Genomic DNA, 21462 nt, shown 5'->3' on the forward strand with positions numbered 1-21462 from the left:
GTCCCCCCAAAGTAGAACAAAACGACAGTCCCTCCCAGTCCTCCTGCACTGTTGCTGTTTGTTTCGGTATCCCACACCATCGGTCCCCAACATGGAGCTCTTCTGGCTTAAATTACCTGGTTTCTTACTGCTGGTGGGTCAGTTTGACTTCTTTCAGTTCTTGATCCAGTTTATCTTGGGTGTGTGTGCAGCAGCTGCAGCAATACCAGCGTGAGTGCCTCCCTTGAGCAGGAGAGAGCTGAGCTGCTTTTTCCAGCACTGGTGTTGGCTTGCTCCGTTTCACAGCGTGTGAAATTCTTGCTCCAGTGACTGGCCTAAAGTGGCTTTGTTTTCTTCTTGCTCTTACAGGCCTGTGGGTTGATTTCATGCAAGACAGATTCGGCTCTAGCTGTTTTAGTCTGACCACCTGTAAAATCTTGTTGCATTTATTATCTTTAAATATGTTTTGTTTTGAATTTTGTGGGTAAAATTACGTACTCAGGATGTTCTCTTGAGCATGTATAGAGATGACACGAGGCGTCTCCCTGTAATGATTGGACTTTGATTATGTTGCTTGAAGGTGGAAGCAGCAGGGCCCTTTCTGCTGCCAGAGGAGGAGGATGTTCTTGAATTTCATGAATGGGAAGCACTGAGTTGCAGACACCTGGGAAGTGACCTGGATAGCTCCACTTGCTGCTGCTCCAAAAGAGATGTAGGGGAACAGCACGTGGCTGCTACTGCTTGAACAAATTTGTAAGATGAGGTGCTGGAAACTAAGCGTAGATGTTTTCTAAAGCATGCCAGAGAACCTGGAAACGCTTTCAAAATAATGGCAAAATGCATAATAGGCATAATAGTTTTATCAGAGAGCATCAGAGAGAGGGCAGTTGAATATCCACAGGATTTCATACATCTTTTCCTAAGTACTGAAGTATGAAGTAAGACTAGGGACGTTACAGGATTGCTTTCCTGTACCAGACTAAAATGCAACAGTCTGAAAGTTGATAGTGTGTATTATGAAACACAGATTACAAGGAGGTTTCACTTTATTTGCCATTTAACTCATTTTCTGTGTAAATTATTCAGGATCAATGATATTTGAATAGAATCTCATTGCTGAAGAGAAAAGCAAACTGACCCCCCTTTCTCTGACTCCAGTCTTACTGAGGTGTTTGAGATGCAAAAATATAAGGAGAATGAAACTCTCTAACAGTTTACAGATGTTGGCTGTGAAAGCAGGCTAATGTAATTCCCTCCCTGCCATCTTGATTATCACGCTTAGCCCATCCTCTCGCTTCAGCTAGGTTGCACCTGTGTTCACTTTGCCTTGTAAGAATCAAGTTTTTGTTCTCTCCCTTGAATTGTTAATACAGTGGTGGTTCCATCAGCTCATGCCATTTTTCAGTGCACTTTTTTTTTTTTTTAGAGGATGATGCAACGAACACTGCACTGGTTAGAGAGTTGTGGAGTATTTCTCCAAGGCTGTGTGGATGATAGACATGCAGGAGAATGGCCTCAGTGTCAGAATTACTGTATTTTGGGTCTGAGAATGGAAAACTCTTACTCTAGCAATCTCTTTTCTTAAGTATATATATTATAACAATGGCAGCTGATTCTGTACTAACTTTTGTTTTGTATTGCACCTAAAAACAAGATCTCCAAACCTGGAAATGAAACCTGTGTTTATTGGTGCAGTGTTTGTGTCCCTGCTCGATTCTGCTAGGCCTCCTGCGTGCAGTGAGACAAGGCAGGTAGGTGAAGTCATGCTCTACAGGTTGAGCGCTAGGAAGCCTCATAGATGGCTGTAGGTAACCATCACTTGTCTCGTGGTGAGATTCACAGCTGATTTGGGTGGTGTGACAGCATCTAGAGTACTTAATAGAAAAGCAGCCTTAATTAACTTGGTTGTTGTGCCTTTCGTTAGTAAAACTAACAAGTAGAAGAGATTTGTTTGTCGTAAAGCTGTTTTCTGAAATCAATCTTTATCTCTGTAATATAATCTGTATTATGTATTATAATCTGTATTGTGTAATATAATCTGTAATCTGTAATTTTCTATTACATTCTTGACCTCAAAACCCTGGGGCATCCTCTCTTATTCCCCTGAATGTGTGACAGAGCTGGCAGTGCGGGTACTTTGACGAGATTTCATGGGCTCTGTAACATCTGCCCATTCTATTATTCTCACTAATTTGTGTCCTGCATCAATGAAGCTTCTGTCTCGTGGAAGGGAAGGTGTTCATAAGCTAATAATTGCTGGAAATTGTCCAAAGGAAAGGCCTGTCCCGCTTCAGCAGGAAATCTGTTTTCTGATATACTGCAGAGACTGGCATAATTTAGGTAAATGGTCTGTCTGTATAGCTCTGCTCCTGTAATTCTCTCTCCTGGAAATAAAACTTAATGAGAAGGCACTTCAACTTATTAGGAAACAGTAGGCTCGTATTGTCTACACTTTTGACATTACCTTTGTGGCTTTTTATAGCTGTGCAGGAAGTCACTCAGAAAGTCACTAAGAAAAAGTCAGGAATAGGCAGTTGATGTGCATCACTTCCTTTTTTTTTTTATTGAGGTTTTTATTGTGATTTACCCATTAATCACATATTTACCTCAGCTAGTAGAATCAAGCATGGTCCTAATGTGGCACCATCTTGTATAGTCTCTCCTCTCTCTATATACGTATACATATTATCAGTGTAAATACACAGGTTTCCAGTATCTCTGTAGTTCTTTGTTTTCCTGTTCGTAAATTACACATTTCATTCCTGCTGCTTATACCATTGCAGTGTTCTTGCTTACGGAAGGAGTTTTCTTGTAAAATGCCTCATTTGGGCTTGTTTAATGTAAGAAATCACAGGTGTTGCTCACATGTTTTCATATTCCTTCTATCCAGAAACTTCCTGTGGCAGTTTTTCTTTTGTTTATTTTCCATCAGTGAAAATTTGAGTTGTGACTTCGATTGGATGGACATTTTGCTCTTAAAAACTCAGGCTATGAATGTGCCTTGCACTGAAACTCTGAAAGTGAAAGCAGCAGAACCATTGCTCTTCCACTAAATCCTGTTATGTTGGCTTAAAAGCAGTGATTGAAAATTTAGCTTTGAAAAACTTAAAGAAAAAAAATAAAAAAGGGAAAAAGTTAAAAAGAAAAAAGTTGAAGGAAAAAAGGGGAAAAAAAAGAGGAAAATACTTGCAGACCAGCGGGGACAGGCTAGCTTTCAAAATGAGATTTTCTTGAGCTTTCTGGGATCTCTCTCTGCAGCAGCAACTGAAATGATACTCAGGTGGAAAACAGTGACGAAAACAATGTGAAACATCAGCTTTTCTGTCCACATATATCATATCATCTTGGACACTAAACAAGGCAATGTCATCTGTTGTTTGTACCATGCATTTTTGCTATAAAAATAGAATTCTGAAACCACTGCGAAGGTCTGGGCTTTGAAAGCATCTTTTGAAAGACCGTGTACAAACAAACTGCGGCCCTTTTTTAAACTGATCATACACACATGAAAGAATTTATCACATAGTGGCTGGTGTTTTATTGTGGTACTGTAAGACTAGTATCTTGGGGCAGGGATATGTAGATGTGGATACATATAGTTAGGTGTGTTTATCTACACATGGATTTGTGTACAGATGCATATTTATGAATATCTATGTGCACAAATGCACCAAAACAAATATGTGTAGCTGCAAGATGTGGGGAGAAGAAAAATGTTGCTGGACTGTAGAAATGACCTGGAGGAAGTAATGTACACTGTAATAAAGCATTTAATCTCCAGTTTGGGATTTCCTAATCTTTTAGCTCTCTCAAATTTATTTGCTTAGTCATAATTGTAAGTGCTAATGCTAGGTGGGTTTGGAAAACTAAAAGGAAAACATTTTCATGATTGGAAGGCAAAATTCTTACCATGGATCTTGTGTGGTGTTGCTGACACCAGGGTGTTTGCGACTGGTCGTGCAAGGAAATGCACAATATGGCTAGCCCTTGAATTCTTTAGTATATCAGTTTTGTATTGTTAATGTACATTAGGTGAGAAATGTGTGCTGTGCACGCTGTATACAGAGGGCTTGTTAAAAGTTGGCAGTCTAGATTTGAGGGAAAAATGTGATGAGAAGGCGGCAGAGGCAGTAAGTGCAGCTGTATCCCATTCCAGCTGTGTAGCCGTGGAAGGCTGTGAGGGCAGGCAGCTCTTGCCTATGGGGAATGGGACCCTGTTCAGAAGACAGGAGGGTAAAGAGGATCTGCAGCTTTTCCATGAGACATCTTTAAATAGGGATTTTTAAGGAGATGGCAAGCACAGCTCAGGTTGAACAGTTAGCCCTACAGGTGCTGTTTCCATGAGGCGGCTGCTTTTCGTGAAGCGTGTGAAGTGCATGGAAGGGGTTTGCTTGTTTTGTTAGTTGGATCATTTCCTTCAAGCATGTTCTTAAAGCCCTTTGACTAATGATAAAACTATAAAGTGTTTCTTTTGGCAAGACATAAATAAAATAGTGTGCTGGAAATCATCCTGAAAAAAAGGAAGACATTCTGTGTTCAAGCAAATCCCCTCTCACACCTTCTGAAAATTTCTGAAAAATCCCTCCTTGTGTTTCCTTCTACAAGGTGGGGGGAGGGAGAAGCAAGGGAGGAAAGTAAAGCAAAAGGTCATTATGTATAAGGTCAACCCAGGGGAGGAAAAAAAATCCACAAATTAATTGCTTTGCTAATGCTGCAATTCCTCTACGAGACCTTTCCCAAGGTATTACCACGTTTACGTTGCTGGACCAGTCGCCTGAAATAGGTTGTGTGGTGGTGAATGTGGCTCCCTCCCTCTGACCCTGCTCAGGAATTCGGGAAGCTGTAGGGAAATTGCATCTCTTTCAGAAGCAGCATGGGGTACCTTGTTGTTACAGTCACCCCAGTTCATTGCAGGCTGGGAGGGGGGCTGGTTTCCATTCCTGCTTCATTTAATAAACGCATTGCAAGGAAGAGCAGTCATTCTTCTAAAGGAAGATTTTGGAGGAAAAGGTAGCTATCTTTCCTGCTAAAAAGCAGCATTAGGAAAAATTGGAAGGTTTTGTGGGGACAGGGCCTTATAGTCTGCAGAGTTTGTCTAGAGATTTATGTAGTTTGGATAAGAATTCTGGCTCTGAGCCCTTCTGTATGTTAAACTTGAAATGAGATTAAGGAAAATGAGAAAGAATAGACTTTATTTTTTTTTAATACTGTTACCGACAATGTTGACTCTTTCTCTCACCACTTCATATTTTACTTTTTCGTAAAGTCACTTGGATTGCATGCATTTTAGGTCACTGATTTCTGTAACTAAGAAGCTCTTTTGCAAGTTGGTGTGCAACCTCTCAGAGGTTCACACAGAGCAGTATATTGGAGTCTCAACACATTCTCAGGAAGATGTAAAACAGTTTAGTAACGTTTATTATGCAATGGCTGTGTATAATTTTTTTTACAGGTTTAAATCAGCTTTGTTACTGCAGTTTTGTTTTTTTAAAGCTCTTCGAGATTTTTCTATGCAGTAGCAAGCAGCTGTCCTTATTCAACTGATAACTACTGTTTACATTTATTTTTTCTGCTATTTGACCACAAAATGTGAATTACTGGCTTTGAGGCACTTCTGTTTCCCTTGCACTTTATTCTACAATAAATTTCTTTGAATCAAGCAGTGAATCAAAATGGGTATATTTCCATTCCGCTGAACTTTCTTCACTGAAGAAGCAACTCGAGTGTTTTATTTATTTATTTATTTTCCCATTATTTATACTGTATGAAAAGTGAAAGCCTACCTTTCTGCCTCAAGCAATCAGAAAGGATGAGGTTAGTGAAATTTAATTCCCAATTGCAACTGTGAAGCAAATTTAACAGCCCTAGAGATAGTAGTAATCATTTTGCGAAGAGCAAGAAGTCTTATAGCTAAAGACAGCAGCAGGTACCCACCTCATAGTTTAGTTTTCTGTGGACAAAAATCTGTAATTTACCCCATTTTGTTTCACAACCTTTCATTTTACAAAGAGAAATCATTCTGAATGGCAACGGTAATCAAAGTGTTAGCAATTGGTGCTTGCAGCAGTCTTCCAGATGTCAGAATACCAGTCCCAAAACAGGGTGAGACATTTGTCAAACAGCTCCTTGGAGCTAAAGATGCCCTTCCAGGACAAGTGGGAGGCTACAGGAGCAGTGGTCTTGGAGCAGATCAGAGGTCTGTTGTCTATCCCTATCTCACAATCTTCCCTTCCCATAGCATGGTGCAAAGAGGATGCTCTTCAGTCTCTATGAGGGCGATGAGAAAGCTTGGAGTTAGTGACATTTTATCAGTGCTGCTTTTAAGGAAACAGGGATATAGATAGGAGTCATCCCAAAAATGGGAGAATGATCGCAAGACGATGGTTGCATGTGGGGGAATGGTGTCTTGTAGAACATAGGCAGTAGCTTGGGTTTGACAAAACTCCGATCTGCGACGTGCTTCTGGACGTATCAGCCCAAAGGACTGTCCATCTGAGACAAACCTCACTTCTTCAAACCCCATGAGTTGTTGCAATGGCATCCTGTACTTTCAAAATCATGTCTGGTGAACCAGTCTGACTGGGACTTTTATTATAAATCAGAGTTGTTTGGTAAATATGCTCATTGTTTTGCTTTAGGGTCTGTAAAGAGTTGATAGGGGTAGTATTTATTCTGTTCAATTAAATGGCCACAAGCAGCGTGATGAATCTACCAATTTCGTCCCACTAGGGCATGATGTGGGAATTTTTAAATTAATATTATTATTTTTAAGAAACAAGGGTATCAGCTACAAAATAAAATATATTATAAAATAAATAAATAAAAAATAAAGCAATATAATGCCTGTACACCCAGGTTTTCCAGACATTGGGAAAAAAGATTGCCAGTCATTCTCAGTTCTGCTACTTGATTTGTTTGAATTGTAATACAGTCTTTAATTTTATGATCATATAATGTTTTTTCTTAGGCTTCCGTTTTTTTCAGTATACAAGGTCAACTTTCTTGGACAAAGAGGAGGGGCCATCTTGTGGAGGAGCTGTGCCTGCAGCGGCACCGTGCCTTTCTTTACTTCAAAATTTAGAACACAAATGAGTTTTGAAAGTGCAGGGGGAAAAAAAAGGGTGGTGTCATGATTAATTTTCAGGTATCCTGGAATGGAGACAGAGATTTTTTTTAGGTTGGATGTTAGGAAGAACTTCTTTACTGAAAGGGTTGTTAGGCATTGGAATGGACTGCCCAGGGAGGTGGTTGAGTCACCATCCCTGGAGGTCCTTAAAAGACGTTTAGATGTAGCCCTTAGTGATATGGTTTAGTGTAGGACTTGTTAGCGTTAGGACAGAGGTTGGACTAGATGATCTTAGAGGTCTCTTCCAACCTAGACGATTCTGTGATTCTGTGATTTTGTCAGAAACTCTGCCCTGGTACTCTTATGCAATGAGTGCTAGGCAAGTAACTTCAATTAAACCTTTAAGAAAGTATTGTGGTGATCCCTGTTCTTCGGTGTTTGTTGTTTGCTGGGGAACTCATCTGAGGACATATTGCGACAGCTGAACATAACCTCAGCTGCAGCTGTCAAATGGACACTTGAAGTACTGTTACAGCACAGCGTATTCTCAAAAACCAGATCGTCTTAAATATGACATCCAGAGCTAGTGGAAGCTGTGACTTCTTTGCAGAATACAATAGAATAGTGAGGTTTTTTTTGTTTGTTTGTTTGTTTGTTTTTTAACCCAGAGGTGTGCTATGCAGAAAGTCTGCTCAGAGCTGAGAAGTACTTAGTATGTTGATGAACATCAGTGAAAATCCTGCAGGAAATGAAATACTTTGTCTTCAGAGGAGGTTTGCACTAAAAAGTTCCTAGGACCACACATTGTGAAAGTGCTTTTTACACGGTATTTTCCAGCCCTAACTTTGAATAAGGCAGTAGTCAAAAGCTCAAAAAAATGTTTCTATAAATTGATTTTGACATTAAGTTTATGTGTAGAATTGGCTGAATGAAGTTTTCTACAGGAATCCTAATTCTGTCATTTCTTAAATTTTGAGTGCTTAATTTTTGTAGGTCTAGCGTTCCTTTAACTTCTTTCTAAGTATCCAGAAACTGTTAATTAGCCGTGGTGGATTTGTTTTGATTGTGGACTAGCTATTGCATCAATGCATGGTCTTCTGCACCAGTTACGCACAGATGGTTTGGGTTCAGTCCACGTTAGTTACTGGAAGAGCCTGTATGGAAGTGTCCGTGATACTTAGAGGACTGGCTTGGGTCTGGAAGTAATTTAGCTGCTTCCATGTGCGATTTGAGTTTCTTTCTCACTGAGCAGACCTCAGAAACCTTAATCTAACATGAAAAGCTGTTAAACTCCCCTGTCCCCAAATTGCCTCTTTATCGTCTTCTTCAGTGTTGGTATTACCCAGGGATCTCGGTCCTGTGGGCTCCAGCTAATGGAGTACTGACCAACCACACAGTCAGAGAAACGTGCGTGCATTCATACAGAGGTTTACCAATATGCTATGGTCACCGAATCGTGTCATCACAACTACAGTGGAATGAAATCAGCCCAAAATGTTTTTGGAAGTAAACTGATTATTCAGTGGCATTTCCCATTTATGTAGTACTGATAAATAAGAAATCTAGACTGCCACACTGATAAATCCGCCCCTTCCATCTTCATTTTTAGCCAGTATGTGATTCTCTCCCCTGCCACCACGCAGGTGAAAACTAGCCACCAATGGCAGACCTCATGTTCAGGTCAAATGAAGCGTAGGTTCACAGATACTTCCCTTCTGTTCTGAATATATTTTACTAACTTTATAATACAGTAAGAAAGCTAAATGAAAGGCACAGATTCTGTAATTTGCCTTTCTGATGACCATAATTTAAGATTTCTTACTTTTTGTAAGCATATTTTTGCCTGAGAATTTTGAGAAAGGGAAAAAAGTGTAATCAGTGTGCACTCTATTTGGATAGTAAGCCATCTAAATTCAGTTAGAGAGGAAAAAAGAAGCCTGAGCATGACACTGAAAAAACTGATTCGGCTACATTTCTCTGGAAAAATTGCTGTAAGAAGATGGGATTCAGTATTCAAAGGAGTTCTCACATTCAGTGTGCTGAAGGGAAAAAAAGAATAGCGGGATTAAAAGAGAATTACAATTAATTTGGAAGGAATCTTTGCTCAGTATCTGTGATGAATGAGCAGAGACACAAAACAGCATTTTCAATCGATATTTTAGAAATGTGTGAGCTCTGTACTTTAAAAGGATTTGTAATGATGTTTCATCCCTCCACCTCTTTCTCATGGGAAGTCCACTTCAAATGCGAGATACGAACTTGTGCCTCCAGCACATTCTTTACTGTGAGATTTGAAAGGAGAATACATAACCCTAAATTTCACATAGCAGCAGACATACTTGAAACAGAAAGAATAAGAAGCACATTTAATGAAGTGTTGTATCAGTTTGCTTTCTAGTGCTGACTTTGGCTTTGTTTAGCCAGTACTTGAAGAATAGAGTCTTTCATTGATTTGCCCTAACAAGCATAAAACTCAGGAGATGAAAGTGAATTCTTTAATGGCACGCACATTACTGCAGGGTGGCGTCTGCAAGAGGCAAGCCGAAGAACAATAAATATCTGAAAAGTGTATCAGGAATTTGGTTTCGGTATCTGTCCTGGTATAATTCCAATGGAGAAAATTAGAAGGATATACTCACTATTGTTTTAAGGCAGCATAGTGAATAAAATATGACAGATTTATGTTTTCTTAAAATCACTTTGTTGGAATGCATTCCTCAGCAGACAACGATGCAGAGATCTTGAATCAATCAGTTTTTATTATCAGGAGGTTTTGTTTGAGCTTTTCTAGACAGGACACTATGGTGCAGAAATTGGGATGCTAAGATAGCCTTACTTCCAGTCTTTGCTTTAGACACACTTCTTTGTCCCATTTTGCTTAAGAACTATTTTAATTTAGTTGCTGAGCTAAAAATATATTAAATTCTTATTTATCCTGATTTGTTCTCTTGAGTCAATACTTCATAAGCAAGGGAGGAAGCTTTTAATTTACTATTCATCATTGATTTTGGATGGTTTGATATATAGTTGGACAGGAAAATATGGCTTGGTGTGCTGTTCTGCAGAGACTTTTAAATCAGTTGGCTTCAAGATGACAAATCTGAAGAAATCTCAAGTTTATATTGAAAACAATAATTATAGAAAGTAAAGCTTCTTTATACGGTTTTGCCACTATTTCAAGCACCACTCGAGTGTCCCCAAAATGATCACAGTGCTTCTGTGTTGTTTGCTCACTTGTTGCATTTCTGTCCATTGAGATGAAGAGACGCGTACATTAATAGGAACTTTTCTGACTTATCTAAAAACCTTTCATTTTAGCAACAAGTATTAAGAAATTTTAAGTGTTACCTACTTAAGGTGTTCTATGGTGTAATGTTTCTTCTTCTATTGTGAAACTTTTTCACATGCAGTTCCTTATTTTGGGAGAAAAGGGAACACCATTTAGCATACATTGCCACATGAAGAAGCAATGTGAGAATTAAAAGAGCTCCATATAGAAAGAAAATAGCTGGAGACACTTACTTGTCTTTTTTGTTCTCAGTGCAGCTCTTCCATGGTATTCCCCAAGCATAATTTACACTAACAGTTAGAATAAATACTGTTTGAGTTTTACTGAAAATCGGAGAGCTACCTAAGTGTAACTTTTGGCAGCATGCTTGTTTCCTGCAGAACCCTCTGTGGGAAGTGATGGGAAACACCAATGGTAGAAGATTACTATTTTCAGTGCTTCTCTTCATTCATCTTTTGTTGCTTCTCCATTCTTCAAGAATATAGCACGTAAATTTTTATCAATCCATGCTTATTGAGAAAATATCATAATATTTGGATATTGGAGACTAGCTTTTGGTTTTTAAGTAGCAGAAATAGCTTTACATTCCCACAGATATCATTTTTGACTCTGTGCAAGTCTCCCTGCTTATGTTCTAGTCTAGATGCATTCAGCTCCTTTACCAATTGCAATACTCCTTCTTCAGGGTGCTAGATGGGCCCATGTTTACCTGCTCAGAGTATCACCCTGAAGAACGAAGTTGAACTTACACCAGCGCTCGTGATAGTAATAACTTATTGCTACATGACCACAGAGCATTGCTTTCTGCTTCCCAAGAATCTCCCTTTTTATTTAGGAAAAGCATAAATATTGGGAAATGTGGCTTTATGCTAGACATCAGGAAGAGGTTCTTCATTGAGAGGGTTGTCGCGCACTGGAACAGGCTCCCCAGGGAAGTAGTCACTGCTCCAAGCCTGTTGGAGTTTAAGAAGCGTTTGAACTGTGCTCTTAGTCACATGGTCTGAATTTTTGGGTAGACCTGTGTGGTGCCAGGAGTTGGACTTGATGATCCTTATGGGTCCCTTCCAACTTGGGATATTTTATGATTCTATGATTTTCTTGCAAGAAAAATAACTAAAAAAAGTCAAGGAGAATCCACATTTATTCACTTCACAACTGTCAGGTTTTATCCTAGAAGGTTTACTGTTGTCCTAACGAGATTCTGTTAATGACCAAAAACATTTGGTATGTGAAAAGTTACCCTGTCCTTTGTCTGTTCCCACACTATTCTACTCGCTAAACAGTCCAACTGTGTTACCCCATGATTTTCTTTGCACATAGGGCAGGAACCCCAAGAAAGTGTGCTTTTTTATTGATAATCACTTCCAATGTACCTGACTGTAGTCAGTTAAGATCCTATTTGCATATAAGAGGAGAAAAACAAAACAACTCCATGTATTCCCTTGGTTTTCTGTGCCTGAGGTGTGCAATCAAAATAAGTTGCTCTTGCTCAGACCAAATCTTTATTGCATTTTCTTCAAAACACGTATTTGACTTCAGTGCGTTTCCCTGTGAGAATACCAAATTCATTCACGGGGCTTAGCTTCTTGGTGTTTAGAGGAGATGCTGGAATTCCAACCCCATGTGCTGGGTGTAACTGATAATGATGGATAAAAGACAGCTAGCACCTGCGAGACCTTTCTTTGTGCAGGGTAAATAGGTTTCTGAGGAGTTCAAGAGAAGGGAGATGCAGAAAGTTGTTTGTTTTTTTTTTCTTTCCCATTCTGCAAAGGTTGGTTTGTGCTTCTCTCTTTGTACCTTCAAAGTCAGGATTAGTATTGTTTACACAGACAGAAGGCTTACATTCACGATGATTAATGGGGAGGGAAAGGCCTTGAAATCCGTCACATCTAGCACATTGCCAGACTAAATTACTCAATCGGCTGCCAAATAGAATGGCTAAGGCAATTTTCTTTGCATCTTGCCTATTGAAATATGTTATTTAGGGTCGTTGCTTGTTTAACCATTACACAGTTACTAATTGGGAGTTTGGCTAATTTCCCTGGTTTATCCCTAAAGTTAAGATAAATTTTCTTTTCTGGCCTCTAGCTCAGCGTGGTTTTGGCTATGGATTAATTTTCAATTTCAGTTCAGTTTAATTCAATTTAAATATTATGGGAGGGAGTAAACACATGTCTGGAGGAAGTAAGAAGACAGCCAGACTTCAGGGGTGCCCAGTTAAAGGGATAGGGTCAATCAGCACTGGCTGAAATACAGGATGTTCAGTTTAAAGTTGATCTAAGAAAGTCTAATTAATACCAAGGGTGACTGAATACTGACACAGGTTATCCAGAGGGGCTGTTTGGTTTTGACAACTCAACACCTGGCTGGACAAAGTCCTGAAAAAACTGTTGTAGCTGACCCTGGTGTGAACAGGAGGCTGGACTGGACAATCTCCAGGGATGCCATCCCAGTCTGTGAAACTGTGCTGCTGTAAAGCACTCAGATGCCCAAGCATGATAAATCCATTACAAAAAGTTTAAAGATGCATCTTCTCAGAACTGTACGGATATGTGAACTGTTTTATTGGAGATGAGAAGAGACACCTAATCCTTAAAAGTAGAGATTAATTTCTGCCCTAGAACAAAACCATGTCTCTTTTGCTGCGGGAAGAAGTTACAGCCCAGACTTGGGTGTAAGCCAAGTGGAGTTAATGCTTTAGTATTTACACGGGCGGTGTCCTGTACTTACCTGATGCTTTTGCAGAATACCTCTCCTTACAAGATCTCTCAGGGAATCTTACCATCATTTTCTGTTCTTCAAGAAATGAAGATAGGTGGGCATATGTGGAAGTCTCTGCGGAAAATATTTTTAAATCTAAATTTTTATGAAAAATACATAACTACATACACGTTGGAAGAATATTAAATAATGTTTCAGCCTATATTGATTCTGTTGAGAAGCATCTGCCCAAATTCAGCCCTATATATGCATACATAACAATCTGTAGTCTTAATTCAGGGTTACTACACATTTTCTTTTTACACAGGAGTTTTGCTTCATAAAGCTCCAAGAAAGAACGGTCATCTTTTAGTAATCATCTATTCAACCTTTTTTTCTTCTTTTTCTATATGTAGCCCAATGCTTAATTTTACACAGTACTCATACTCTTGCCCTGAAGGTAGAATGAATTTTCTCATGGTCTTTTTTGTGCTATTCATCATTAATGAATGATGCTTTGTTTACTTTTGTAGCTCAGATTGATGCAGAGAAGAAATAGGAGTTCCAGAGAAATCAAGGAGAAAAAAATCCATTTAAAAGTATTTCTATTGGATGTATCAGCAAGAGCCAGTATTTGTTTATAAAGTTCCATCAGCTTTGTCTTTGGGCTTTTTTTTTTTTCCCCCCTGAAAATCTTGGAAATATGTGTCATTATTTCTCTAGCTTTTGAAAAAAAAGCAATTGTTATAAATTCTTGAATTTCACATATGTCTGTATCAGATCAATGAAAAATGTGACCATTTTGGTTTGTCATGCATGTAAACCTCTGTCCCTGATTGAAATTTAATGCACTGCCAGGCCTGAGGATTTTATATCTTTGTCTGAGATTTTGTTAGGAAAGCTATATGAGCGTTTCATACTTAGATGCTTGTAGTCAACTTGCAAAATAGTGCTCTAATGGTAGGAGACTTGCTCTTTTATTAATATTTTTTGTTACATACTTATTTTTAATGATTAAATGTACCCAGTTTATTGCATGTTGTTAAGTGTTATTAATCTTGTAAAACATGTTGGAATATGTTGCATTTAAAAATGCGAGGTCTGCAGCATAAAATAAGAATTAAAACAATTATGTTTAACCAGGCGAAGTTTTTATAATGCACGTGCGTAAGTCAGATTTCAGTTTGTATAAAAATGCATTTTTCAGGTTAACTGCTGACAGGGTCAGCTTGGAGCATATCCTTTCCTTGCAGTCATATCAAGTGAATTGCCAGAAATATCACAAAGGAAATGTTAGAGCAGATGCAATTCTGGTGTGCTCCTTTGGCATCTGGCTGGCTGGCGTACTGCCACAGGTGTTGCACGTCATGTGTAAAGGAGCAGCTTTTGCTGAAATACTTGAGCTGATTAAAGCTGCCTTATGTCCTTTGAACTTGCTGGGTGCTGGTTTTTAAAGGGAGGGAAAGGGTGGCAAGAGGAGCATGGAGTGGAGGAGGCTTCTCTCTGAGGGCTTTCTGAGGTCCTGGAATGGCGATATGTTGGCTATCTCTCGAGGAAGAGCCACGTTTCTCTCTGTTTGAATGCTTGGGGCACTAAGGGCCGTTGGGTAGCAGGCTTTAGGGAAAGGAGATCATTGTGTGCGTGCCTTGTTGGAATTGTAACCAGAGCCCTGCTAATCCAAGGGCCCTGGAGCAGAGTTACAAAGGAGTGCTCAGTGCCTTTCCCTCAAAAAGAAAATGGCTGGGGACACTGCTCCTCACATGCCACAGTCACAGCTTGTCAAGAAACTGTGCTCACCACATCTCCTTTATCTCTGGGGTTGCATCAATTTCATGGAAGCAAAAATGTGTGTCTGTCTCATAAATATCATCAGAGGTTCACCAAAATTAAGGGCTAAAAAGAAAGGATTAGACAAAGAGGGATTTAAAGAAACTTTGATAAGAAACAAAATATTCTTGCATTTGTGGCCAGGAATAAATGTTTTTATAAAGCATTATAAATGTTTTAAATAAAAATGTTTTTAACTTCCTGAATGACATTACGGTATCTTTAGCAGGAGTAAAGAAATGGGAATAGGTATATAAACAACAGATTTTGCACTGAAGCTAAAATGAAGCATACCAATACTAACAAAGAAAGAAAAATCATAAAAACTTAAGCTGGTTCTAAGCCTGTGGAGTGAGTATGAGTCACAAGGTTTGGCACGGTGCTGCTTAGTGTAAGATGGTTTTCAGAAGCACTGGAGAGGCCAGGTCATCTATTTTACCTGATTTCACCTCTTACAAGCACAGAGCCGTGCTGTGATTTTGTTAACTTTCAAGTAGCTGGGTGGTAACAAAGCTGTAATTAATGATGATTTCTCATCACCATTGGGGAAAAGGATCTTCATGTAAACTGATGATGGTAACTGTAACTCTTCTAGGCCTTTGTGGTGTTCTGTGGCTTGTTTGCTCCGTTATGGCATTCCCTGATCCTGCCTGTGTGAATGTTGCTCATTGGAAGTCTTACAGCGGTGGTAGACTGCGTGCCAAGCAAGTGGAAATGCCTGATTGCCTTGAAATCCGTGTAGATTGCCATATAGGCTCACATGCCCTGTAGCTCATGGTTCCATGGGTTGTGGCATGCAATCCTTGGACGTTTCGGAGGCAATAAGGTCTTCCCTGAGGTGCGGTGTGCAGGCGCTGATGCTCACCGTTGTTACACAGCTTGCAGCAAACACCGCTGCAGCTGTTGATGTAGTGCCTGCTGAATTTGGGCCAGGAGCTTCCCTGGGAGCTGAAACCTCCAGGCAGGGCCTGGCTTTGGCCCACTTCACCGTGGATGTTTGCTTATTCAGATTTAAACACAAGGTGCTTTGCTGCCATAGCTCTTGACATGATGAATGGTGTTTTGGCTCTTTGGAAACTGAAAGCAAATAGTACTTCTGCTCATTCAGTGCTGCTGTTTTCTCTAAGCAGGCTTGTGGTAAAATATGAAGCAGATAGAGGAGGTTATAGAAGCAGGTGTGTGGGCAGGAAGCAGCTTTGAAAAGTTTGACAGCCTGGATGGGAACGTGATGATGTTTTGTGCTAGAGTTTTTCCCCTTTGGTGCTGTTAACTTTATAGAGGATCCCAAGAGAGCATCAATGCCAGTACCGGCAAGTTTTTAGAGGCTTTCTTAAACCTTTTATTTCACACAAATCTATGAAGTTTTTGGCTGGTCTGTCCTTTTTCTAGCTAAGCCCTTCCTAAGAAATGCAGCAATTTTCCCCTTGAAACTAGCTATGGGTAAAGTCACAAACTACTTTCTCAAAAGATTAAGGGTTTGACAAGGGTGGTGGGAACAAAGAAAATTCCAAATTAAGTCTGCTCTGTATTTAAACCCCCCTCTCCCAGCCTCCTATTGCACAACAGCAAGCTTTCCTAATGCAAGTATGCTGTCGATATACTTCCAAAGAGAATTCCAGTTGGCTGAGAGATGGGATTAAACGGATTAAATAACCTCCTCGTTTTTCAGTCAAAAAAAAAATATGGTTGAAGGCACGTACGAATGTGAACTTAAATGGTTTTGGAGTAGATTGTCCTGCTGAACAACCTTAGATTGCCTTGCAAATTAGCTTGCCCTTCCTGGACAAGGCTGTGTGTGTTTGTGCACGTGCAAGCAGACATGCACACACAGGGTACACGCGGGGTATGAGAGTGTGCACTACAGCCACAGCTATCATAGCAATCTATGGCCATAGGCCGAGATGTAGGCTAACAGTTGCAGAAAAAAGCTGCAGGGAATACCAAATGGTGTAGGGTGCCGTGTGTCCATTCAGTGCATGGCTGCTGTGCCGTGCTCAGTCAGTCCCAAGCTCCAGGAGAGCCTGTGAACCGTGCAGCCCATCAGCTGGGCTCCTACACTAGTGCTTTTGTGGTCTCCTCATCTCATTCTACCTCTGTAGTTTGTTTGCCGGGTGTTACCTCTGCTTCTTCAGCACAGACACTTGACATTACGTAAAAAACATTTTACATTAAAAAAAAAACAAAACCACGCCACTCTTCTCATAGAATTATTTTCCTTTCTGAAGAAGTTATCAGGCATCAACATTATGTAAAGTACATATAGATATTCCATAACTTGTTCTTCCTTCTAATGAAAGTCAGTTTCCCCTCAGCCCTGCCATTCATGTCTTGCTTTCATTTTTCTGACCCCTGGAGACAGGAAACAACAATACGAAGCTCTGTTCCAAGGTCTGTCAGCAGCTGATAACTTGATGTGTGGCAGAAAACAACTGGAGCCCTGCCTTGTATGTGGACAGCATGACTCCATAGCAAATGTATCTCCTGTCTTAGGTGTTTCATGGCATTCTTTGTAATTCCTGTCCCATGAAGCTTATTGGCCACTACATCAAGTGGCAGCACCAGTGGTTTTATCATGTGTTACTAATTTTTCACCTATAACCAAAAGACCCCTTCTGTTGCTGGAAAGATACAGATGCTGTCATGTACTTGGGATATCATTCATAATAACAGAAAAAAAGAAAAAAAAAGTTTGTGGGAAGGAATTGGGAGATGGGGGCAAGGTTAGTAGTAGTAGATGAAAGCTATCAGGAATCCCTTAAACTTTTCTGTGGCTTCTTTCTAAGGTCTACTGATTTGCTTTAACCTATTGTAGTGAAGAGTTGCATCTAAGAGGCTGAAGAGTAATGCATTCCAGATCTCGATTAAACATCCATTCTAACTGGTCTTAAGTATAAGCAGTAGAGTAATTTTGTATCGTGTGCATGTTTTGCCTTTAAAAGCAGACTTCTTGCTGCCTTTGATTTCTATATTAATTTGGAAAGCACGTGCCAAGAGTAAAATTTGTTTCACATTTGTTTCAAATTCAAATTAAATCCCTTCACCCCCAACCGAAGAATTTGTACAAAAAAAAAAAAAAAAAAAGGCTTGGTGACCTTATCATGACTGGATCTCATCCTGATCAAGGGCCAAATCTTTTTGGTATTGAAAGGAAGTAAAAACAAGAATTAAGAACTTTCTCTGATTACTGATGGGATATCAGTGTTCTCCACTTTCTTAGACCTGCAAGGAAAGTGCTACAAAGAAGCCATTTATTCAGTCGGTGTACTTCTTATCTCGTTTTTTGACTGCCTTACATTTTTATTTTACCTTAACACTTGGGCCTGTGTCCCTGCCACCTAATTTTATTCACCTGAGACATGTCTTAGAAGCATGGTGAATGATTTCTTCCTGTACAGCAGTGGAGAGAGATGGGCACCTCCCCAGAATAGGGCAACCTGCCTAAGATGCCAGTTATCCCCGTGACACAGCACTCTTGCTCTCCTTTTCTGTCTTCATGACTGTGGAGGGTCAAGCTTTGCTTCTAGCTTGGTGTAACAGATTAGATAAGGAATAAAAGTACCTAATGTTAGGCCAGAGAAAAAGGAGGAGACTTGATGTAAAAATGAAAGCTGTTCAGCTTATAGAGGTATTTAAAGCTCTCGCTTAACATGCACATTTCTTTGAAGATCTCCCCTCAAGGAAAGCAGTACTGCATGGTTCACAACCTATATCATATTCAGCAAATGTTTAGAATGTGTTTGGAAGATTAATAATGTCGTAATTTTCCTCACCCTGTGGGTTTTTTCCTTTTTTCCTCCATAAAGCAATGTACGAGGGGCTTGTCAGGTTGTGCCTTATATAATTGAGCTGTTATGCCAACAGGCTGTGCTGAAAGGTGTTACATCAGTGATTTCTTTTTCATCCCACTGTGCTTTGATCTCCTGCTATAAAGCAGAAGATCTAACAGTGGAAACTTTTGAAGATGATAGATGAATTTTGCTAATCCACTTTTCATAATCCTTATGAAAAATGTCTTTCCTTATCAGTCTGAAAAGACTTAATAGCTGTTTTCTCTAGAAAGTCTTATATTATCAGGATTACAAACTATGGAATTATTGTTATGAAATATTTTGCTAGCATGTTTTGAAACGTTGCAAATGCTTTAGAATAAATGAATAAAGATGATCCACTGTTGACCATGCTTTGTTGTATTTTCTCACTAAAATGCAAAACTCTTACTTGCGAGTGAGCACTATGCAATGGTGAATATTTGCTCTCCTTTTTTATGTTAATTGCCCTGCTGTAATTTCAGATTACTGAAATTAACTGGAATGGTCAATCCAATTGCCACTGATTGAAGCATTATATAGTGCTGAAACAAGTGGTAAAAGTTTTGACTCACAAGATCTAACGCATTTTAGGTAATGGATCTGTTAGGATAGTAAGCAGCACGTAGAATACCGTTTTCAGAGTTTGGGGCAATAAAACCTGACATCCTTTAGAAAGGAACAAGTGCCCATGCTTGCCACTGGATGAAATTCACACTTATATCATCCAGATGAAGTCAGTAAAGTTACTGCAGTTGCCCAGGATCTTGTCCAGCAGAATCCTTGCCCAGTGTAGCTTTTGTTAGTTGGGCACCCCATGGCCCTGGAAAACAGTGCTTACGGTAAATGGCCAGCAATTCTTAGGGTTATAATATATATATGTGTGTATATATATATATATATATATTCACCAGGTCCGATTATATTTTTTTCTCTTTTCTTTACAATAGCTTTGGGACAAATTATGCTCTATGTTGATGGCATGAATGGAGTAATAAATCATAATGAAACCATCCAGTGGCTGTACACGCTTATTGGGTCAAAGGTAAGACACTCTCCAAAATTCTTGTTTTATATGTTTTTGGTGTTCTTTAAATACATTCTATTTGTATTACGTATGCATTAGGGTTTTAACAGACTGTGTTAGGCTCTAAATGAGTACATAACGCTCTGTATAGAAACCAGGGCACACCGGGCTGTTATTTCTTTGTCTAACTTTTTCCTACTCTTTTATGCTTTTGGTACTTACTCTGTTTTTGAAAGCAAAGTTACTAGAATCACAGAATATCCTGAGTTGGAAGAGACCCACAGGATCATCGAGTCCAACTCCTGGCTCCACACAGGACCACCCAAAAACCAGACCCTATGTCTGAGAGCATTGCCCAAACGCTTCTTGAACTCCTGCAGCTTGGTGCCCTGACCACTGCCCTGGGGAGCCTGTCCAAGTGCCCGACCGCCCTCTGGGTGCAGAACCTTTCCCTAACCCCCAGCCTGACCCTCCCCTGTCCCAGCTCCATGCCGTTCCCTCGGGTCCTGTCGCTGTCCCCAGAGAGCAGAGCTCAGCGCCTGCCCCTCCGCTCCCCTCGTGAGGGAGCTGCAGGCCGCCATGAGGCCTCCCCTCAGCCCCCTCTGCTCTGGGCTGAACTAGAGATGCCTTTGTTACTGTAAGTGCTGCCATTGCAGTTGACCATGGAGCAGATTTGTTTTTTTTTGTTGCAGCTGCAGTTACCAAGACATTAATTGGGACCACTTTTGGGGTGTGTGTGGTTTTTTTTGTTTTTTTTCCCCTTTGCATTCTGTGAATGCAAATCCTTTTCTACAGCTTAGCCATTCTGTACTGCTCAACTTTGCTGAGCATGGGGGGAGAACAAATTAGAATGGCTTCCTTCTTTGTCTCTAGAGAGCTCTAGATGACAGTCTAGTAGTACCTGGCTGCAGAGGATTCTTTGTTGTTCCCTACATATGAGGAGGCAACAACCGAAGACCTATAACAGAGTCTATGTTGCTTGAGTTGCTATTATCCAATGGAATAAACAACCCACTTTTAAGGCTATCTATGTTGGAGGTTGAAAAAGAAGAACGTATATTCTGCTTATACTTCATCCTGAAGAGTTATAGGGTAGGTAAAGCCACAAATCTGCAATCTGTTGCAACTCCAACTTTAGCTGAAGTCTATTAAGTCCCACAGGGACTGCTCCTGCTCTTGTCATCTCCCCACCTTCTTGGGACAGATCTGAATGACACAGTAAGTGGAACAGGGTATGTTAGCTATTGTTAACAACCTGAAAGATGCCATACTCGGTAGAGTTGAATCCATAGTTAGAATTATTAAAAAAAAATAATAATAATGTCCAGGCATTTTTCCTCAAGTGGCTGAGTCACAAAATTGCTTTGTGGATACTGCAGTGACATAGAGATGCTACTGCTTTCCCCCTTCCCCTCTTAAAAATAGTATTCATGACAAGGAAAAAAAAAAGAGGTCTGTGTCCCACGGGTGCTTTTTAGCCACTACAGATTTTTTTCTGCAGTGTGCAAATTCCACTGCTGCAGAGGGCAATCAAACAAAGAATAGATACTGCAATATTAAAAGAACTGATTCATCTGAGTTGACTGCTAATATCAGTAGATATGTAAAAGTAAGATCATAATTGTGGTCATCAAATCTCGGGCTTGCTGAGCATGGTTAATGAGCAGTTCATGTTTGGGAGATGATGAGAAAATTTTCCCCCGCGTAAAGTGTTCCACTGTTGGCTGGGTGTTACGCTGGGCAGTTTGCCCTCCTGAAGCAGGGAATG

General features: G+C 39.9%; 1 protein-coding gene across 9 annotated transcripts in view; it reads left to right on the forward strand.

The window, feature by feature from the left end:
- Positions 1 to 21462, forward strand: part of FHOD3 (formin homology 2 domain containing 3) — a 415825-nt gene that overhangs the window by 233835 nt on the left and 160528 nt on the right. For all 9 annotated transcript variants that reach the window (XM_080583589.1, XM_080583581.1, XM_080583582.1 and 6 more), the window contains exon 6: positions 19618 to 19712. In XM_080583589.1, coding sequence (XP_080439715.1) covers positions 19618 to 19712 — 95 coding nt within the window. The remainder of the gene's footprint in view (positions 1 to 19617; positions 19713 to 21462) is intronic.

Source organism: Anser brachyrhynchus, assembly GCF_964034855.1.
Source record: "Anser brachyrhynchus genome assembly, chromosome: 2".
Lineage (NCBI taxonomy): Eukaryota > Metazoa > Chordata > Aves > Anseriformes > Anatidae > Anser > Anser brachyrhynchus.